This window comes from Alosa sapidissima, chromosome 20 (assembly GCF_018492685.1).
Source record: "Alosa sapidissima isolate fAloSap1 chromosome 20, fAloSap1.pri, whole genome shotgun sequence".
In the NCBI taxonomy this organism is placed as follows: domain Eukaryota; kingdom Metazoa; phylum Chordata; class Actinopteri; order Clupeiformes; family Clupeidae; genus Alosa; species Alosa sapidissima.
In genome coordinates this window covers 12,003,364-12,009,053 of record NC_055976.1, presented here as the reverse complement: position 1 = coordinate 12,009,053, position 5,690 = coordinate 12,003,364, and the positions used below count along the sequence as shown (strand labels likewise).

Sequence of the window (5,690 nt, the reverse complement as noted above, 5' to 3'; positions counted from 1 at the left end):
GCTAACACTAGCTGCAAGAAATGTAAGAGAGAATAATTACACTTGCGCTGTTTTCCAGTCATCCAAACACCACAAATGGGACTTGGGAGTTTAAACGGCATCAATTCAATAACAATGTCCTCTCATTCCCCTTCTTGCATTGCACTTACTCTGTAGTGCTCTTCCAAAAGGGATATTTTTAGGCCCCGTCAAAGATATGCAAAGAACATGAACACATTTTCTCCAGGGATAGATATTACAGTGTTTGATGGAGATATTTTTCTCATGTAATGGACTACAAAAAGGATGAAATAAATATTAAACTGTTTTATGCATAATGAATATTCCGTCCGATGTTCTATGGCTGTATCTTGGTGTGACACTGTTCTAGGTAATAATTAATAGTGCTGGCAGAAAAGCATTTTCAAATAGTCTACTTGTACCTTTGATTTCTCAATGGGGCTGTTAAGAGATAAATAGCGGAATGACACAGACTGACACGGAATACACAGATACACACAAACAAAACTCAACACACACACACACAGGTAGAGAGAGAGAGAGAGAGAGAAAGAGAGAGAAAGAGAGAGAGAAAGAAATTGACATAAAACACAGGAGGCTCTCACAGTTCTTGTTTGTCAGTTTATTGGTCACCTCTTTATATTTAGGTGTGCCTCCATGGAGTGACTGTGTGTGTGTGTGTGTGTGTGTGTGTGTGTGTGTGTGTGTGTGTGTGTGTGTGTGTGTGTGTGTGTGTGTGTGTACATGTCCTTGTTTGTGTTTAAGTGTTATACTGTATAATCCTCTCATATTTGGCCTCTGGTTAAAAAATGGCGCATTTTTTGGCTACATTAACACAGAATTACAATGAATTCAAATCTAAAGTCTTACTTTCCTTTTTATTTGTAGACATGAATCTCAATATCCAAAAAAGTGGAAAAAAGAGAATACTTTCTGAAATGATGAAAACATGTTGTCAAGATAAGGCTTGCTGTCCAACTGAGTACCCCTGTATGTTTGTCACGTAAGCACTAGCTTCTGAGCAGCCGAAACTACACTGGTAAAACATAGTGTTCAGATACCACACCTTCTGAGAGAAAAAGTTAAGATATATATATAGATAGATTTATATATATATAGATTTGTATTTATTTTGAAGCTTTTAAAATAGTACAGTAAACACTTTTTTCACACGTGATATAAACTACGGGATGTTTCTGAGAGGTGAGTGGTAGACCAATACAGTCTTGGCCCACTATGCTGAACGCAAAAACAGAACTGCCCTCCCGCAACAACATAAAATGAACTGAAACTGCCCCAAAATAATCTCCTCACCAAACTCCTGACCACCAGTTTTTTTTTCCTTTTGTTTTTTATAAAGTAATAGGAATAGACCTGGAGAAACACCGGACCACACACACACATACCCACACCCACACACACACACGCAAATGCACACATACCCACACACAGAGTAGAAAACAGTCAAGTCTAAAAGAGTGATATTGCATTTAGTAATGCACAAAGAATTCTCCTGTACAGTTGGCTTTCTCGGTGTGTGTACAAATAACTAAAGGGCTCAGTGAATATTTCTGTTTTTTTGACAACTTTGTCTCTCTTTTTTCACCATCTTCCATTTTGTCTTCACAAACGTTCCTTTTATTTTTTTGTTGTTCTATGTTTTTGTTTGTTTGTTTGTTTGTGTTCCTTTGAAAGATATACAGTAGCGCTGTAAACAGGCACACACGGATGACGCGAGAGGAACAGCTCCTCTCTCATTCGTCTCCATTTCTCCTCTTCCTCCTCCTCCTCAATCGCTCCTCTCCTCGGTTCTCATCTGTCCGTCCCATGCTCTAAACTCCTTCTCTCAGTCCGGCTGAGATCCAACCCATGTGAGTGTGTATCTTTGCCGTTTCCCTCCTGTCTGAGTCTCTTTCTCTCTCTTTCTCTTTCTTTCTTTTTTCTCTTTTTTCTTTTTGTCCGTCCTTTGATAAAGTGTCTGCAAGAGCAGTCCATGGGTTCAGGCAGCAAGATGGACGGCTAAAGGAACGGAGTCGGAAAAAATCTTGATGCTCTTCCTCATCGGTTGTGACTGATTGTGCAAAAACAAACAAACAAAAAGAAAAAAGAAATGAAAAAGAAACTCATGCGGTCTCTGGTATGTCCACACGAAAAGAGCTAGCATATCCTTTTCCGCGCTGCAGGAGGGAAACACACACACACACACACACACACACATTTCGTTAGGTTTACTTCTGTTGGAGATTTTGCAAAGACTCTGTATCTTCCTACATTCCGACTAATCTTCTCACATGCACACAGTGTAGCGTCCGTGTGAAAACAACAGAGACCAGTAGAACGGTAACGGTACTATTTCTGTCAAGTTGTCAACCATAACAGTGATTAAAGATAACAGCAACACTGCCTATGCTATCAGCCAACACACACTATAAACACTGTGGCAGCGCTAATCAATGCTAATACAATTCATGTTAATTAAAGTTCATACAACATATCACTTAATATCATAAGTGGCAATATTGTTAAATAATTGCAGTTCAAAATCAGTGTGATACACTAGGGGCATGTTATTGAAAATTACTGAATAATAAAGTGTATAACCATAGTCTATGACACAGAAACTCTATTTCTAAAACTATTTCTAAATGTATTAGCTAAATTATCCCAGACCTAGGATTACATATCATGATCGTGAATGAGAAATATATCAATCTTTGGATATTAATTGAACAAAATACATTTTATTTTAACAGTAGTTATGTTATCCATCACATACTCCCTAAACATAACATGTCCTGTTACATTTTTTTCACAGAGGTTATACCTTATGCACACAACACATTCACAGCAATGCAATGCATCTCCACAGTTGTCACAATTCACCAAGACACATGTTCACAGACAGCTCCCACATGACAGACCAGGATTGCGCACAGCAAAGGTCCAAAGTGGATTGGGGAGAAAAGGAAGCGGTGCAGTGGATGGGAGAAGCAAAGGGATAAAGGGGTCGGCATGAAAGGCTGGACAGATGAAGGGATGAGAGATGAGTAGAGTAACTAGTGTAGATGTGGAAGTGTAAGGGAAGTTATAGAGAGGAAAAGGCACTTCGAGGTATTAGATTGACTAGAAGCTTTTAAGGAGTGAGGAGGGTTAGCAGCGCTAGTGTTAGCGTTAGCATTTGAGTGGTCAGATTGTCCCTCCCCCTCGCAATCTTTGCCATTTGGTCAGATCAGATCAGAGAGGAGATTTACTGGGATGGCTGTCACCCTGAATACTCACTCATGTAGGCAGGTTTGTAAGGTGCGCGCGAGTTAGAAGACAGAAGTGCATCTAACTCTCTCCGGTCTATGGTGCCATGATGGTGGAGGTTGTGTTGATTGTACTGGTGGTTGGTTTGGTGGTGGCTGTGGTTGTGGTTGTGGTGGAGGTGGTGGTTGTGGAGGGACGTCTCTTTGCCAAAGGTGGAGAATGACTTATCCCCAGGCTGTGCCTCGCTCTCAAATACCTCAGTGTCGGGCACGGAGTCCATGCCTGGCACGTGGAGGTTGCTACGGTAGTCGGCGCCCTGGCGACTGTCCGTGGGCACGAAGGTGGGCATCCAGCATCGGTCGGAATGGCCCAGTGCTTTACACTCTTCTGTGCAGTTCGAGAAGAGATCAGCGCCTACACACACAACAGGGGAGAGAAGAGAACGTCAGAACCTGCCTACTGTTTGAATGTTTGAATATGTACTGTACGTGTGTGCACATTTCTTTATCTTTATTCAGTTTATATTCCAACATATAACTAAAAAATACACACTATAAGGAGTGTCCCTATATATAAAACTGTTTTATGTGATATAACATGTATGGTAGGGTGGTACTGCTCTTACAACAACGTACTGCAAAGTAATTATAGATTTTATACAGAAATTCCCATATATTTACAGAAATCATAAATTACTATAATGGATCAATTCTTCCTTACATACATTTATGTGTCTGTAAAACACACACATAAAAAATAATATTTAAAATAGCCTTATGCACAGCAACTCATTTTCTGATGCACAGGAGACAGCTGAAAAGTTGTCAATGACAAACTCAAGAGCCACACAGAAATAAGTCAGGACTAAATATGACATTAATGACTTAATTTGAAACTATTAAAAACCCTGGGCGTGATAGGGACTAAATGAGTTTCGCTCGGGCAAATCTAATCACCCTGACGACTGGGTTTCGTTCCTCTCCATCCCCTTTTTGTCAAGAAAAAAATGGAGGGAGAGAGACTCCACAAAATGTGTAATAACTATGATCAAAGCTACGTAAGGAGGACGAGGACACACACACACACACACACACACTCTCTCTCTCTTTCTCTCTTTCACACACACACACACACACACATACACATACTCACACACACACACACACACACACACACGGAGCTCAGTATGAGAAGTCAAATCTGTAATTCCTCCTAGCGGGGTCCTCTCTTTCTCCTTGTGAGATCAAAGGGAGACAGGGTGATGAGGCAGGCCAGTAGATAAACCCTACCACCCCCCACCCCCCGTCTCCCTCTCTCTGTTCTCCTCTCTCCTCTCCTACACTGAGCTCTGTGATAGAGGGATAGAGAGGTCACATGTTCTCCCCCCTCCCTCACACACACAGACACACACACCCACACACACACACACACACTCTAACCCTCACAGATACAAGAATGAAGGATTCGCAAAGAAAGGAATCAAACAAAAGGATTTGACATAAACTCAGAAGACAGAGCCAGAAGAACTCGGCTGGAAATTCAAATCTACCTCTATTCTATCTGTGCTAACTCTCGACGGATGATCAGAGATGGGGGAAGGCGTGTTGGTGTGTGTGTGTGGGGGGGGGGCAAAGACTAATGAAGTGAAAAAAATCAGGAAAATGATCAAACAGATCAAAGAAGGAAGAAAATAGTCTCTTGTGATTCTTAATATGCAAAAATGATCTGAGCTAAAACCTCTCACATCCAAAGACAGTGAACTGGGCTCTGTTATTACGAAATGGCAAGAGAACAAATGCAAGTCATGTGAGCCGCCTCCTCCTCCTCCTCCTCATCTTCCTCTGCCTCTACAGACAAGACTACTCAAAATGGAGGCCTTCTGTGACTCAGGGATCCCGTTAGACATGTTTAAGTGGTGGAAAAGTCTCACGGCAGGGTCCCAGCATGGATAATTGGAGTTGCCAAGGGGTGTGTGGTGGTGATGGTGTGTGTGTGTGTGTGTGAGGGGGGGGGGGGGTGTAGACAGAGAGAAAGAGGGAGAGAGATATAGGAAATAGAGAAATAGAAAGAATTGGCAGCTTCACTCATCAGCCCACCTCCATGTATCTCTGTCTGAATTATTCTGTGATTAAAAACCCTTTGGGGCGAGTAAAATCATTCATTACAGCACGTGAAATATTGTGTGTGTGTGTTTGTGTGTGTGTGTGTGTGTGTGTGTGTGTATGTGTGTGGGTGTGTGTGTGTATATGTGTGTGTGTGTGTGTGTGTGTGTGTGTGTGTGTGTGTGTGTGTGTGTGTGTGTGTGTGTGTGTGTGTGTGTGTGTGTGAGAGAGAGAGAGAGAGCACTTGTTTGACAGAGAGAGTGTGTGTGCATTAATGTTTGGGTTTTGTGTGCATATGTGTGTGTGTGTTTGTACGTGTGGGTGAGTGATAGGTGTTGC

The 5,690-nt window shown here is 41.8% G+C and overlaps 1 protein-coding gene across 6 annotated transcripts in view; it reads right to left on the bottom strand.

Moving 5' to 3' along the window:
* Positions 1–859: 859 nt before the first annotated feature.
* The window catches only part of pcdh10b (protocadherin 10b), a 13,010-nt gene continuing 8,179 nt past the window's right edge, over positions 860–5,690 (bottom strand). For 4 of the 6 annotated variants that reach the window (XM_042075179.1, XM_042075181.1, XM_042075182.1 and 1 more), the window contains exons 4-5: positions 3,280–3,663; positions 860–2,177 (exon numbers count right to left, since the gene is read on the bottom strand). In XM_042075179.1, the coding sequence (XP_041931113.1) occupies positions 2,158–2,177; positions 3,280–3,663 (404 nt within the window). In that variant the 3' untranslated portion in view covers positions 860–2,157. The remainder of the gene's footprint in view (positions 2,178–3,279; positions 3,664–5,690) is intronic. The other 2 variants (XM_042075183.1, XM_042075184.1) reach the window with 1 other exon arrangement.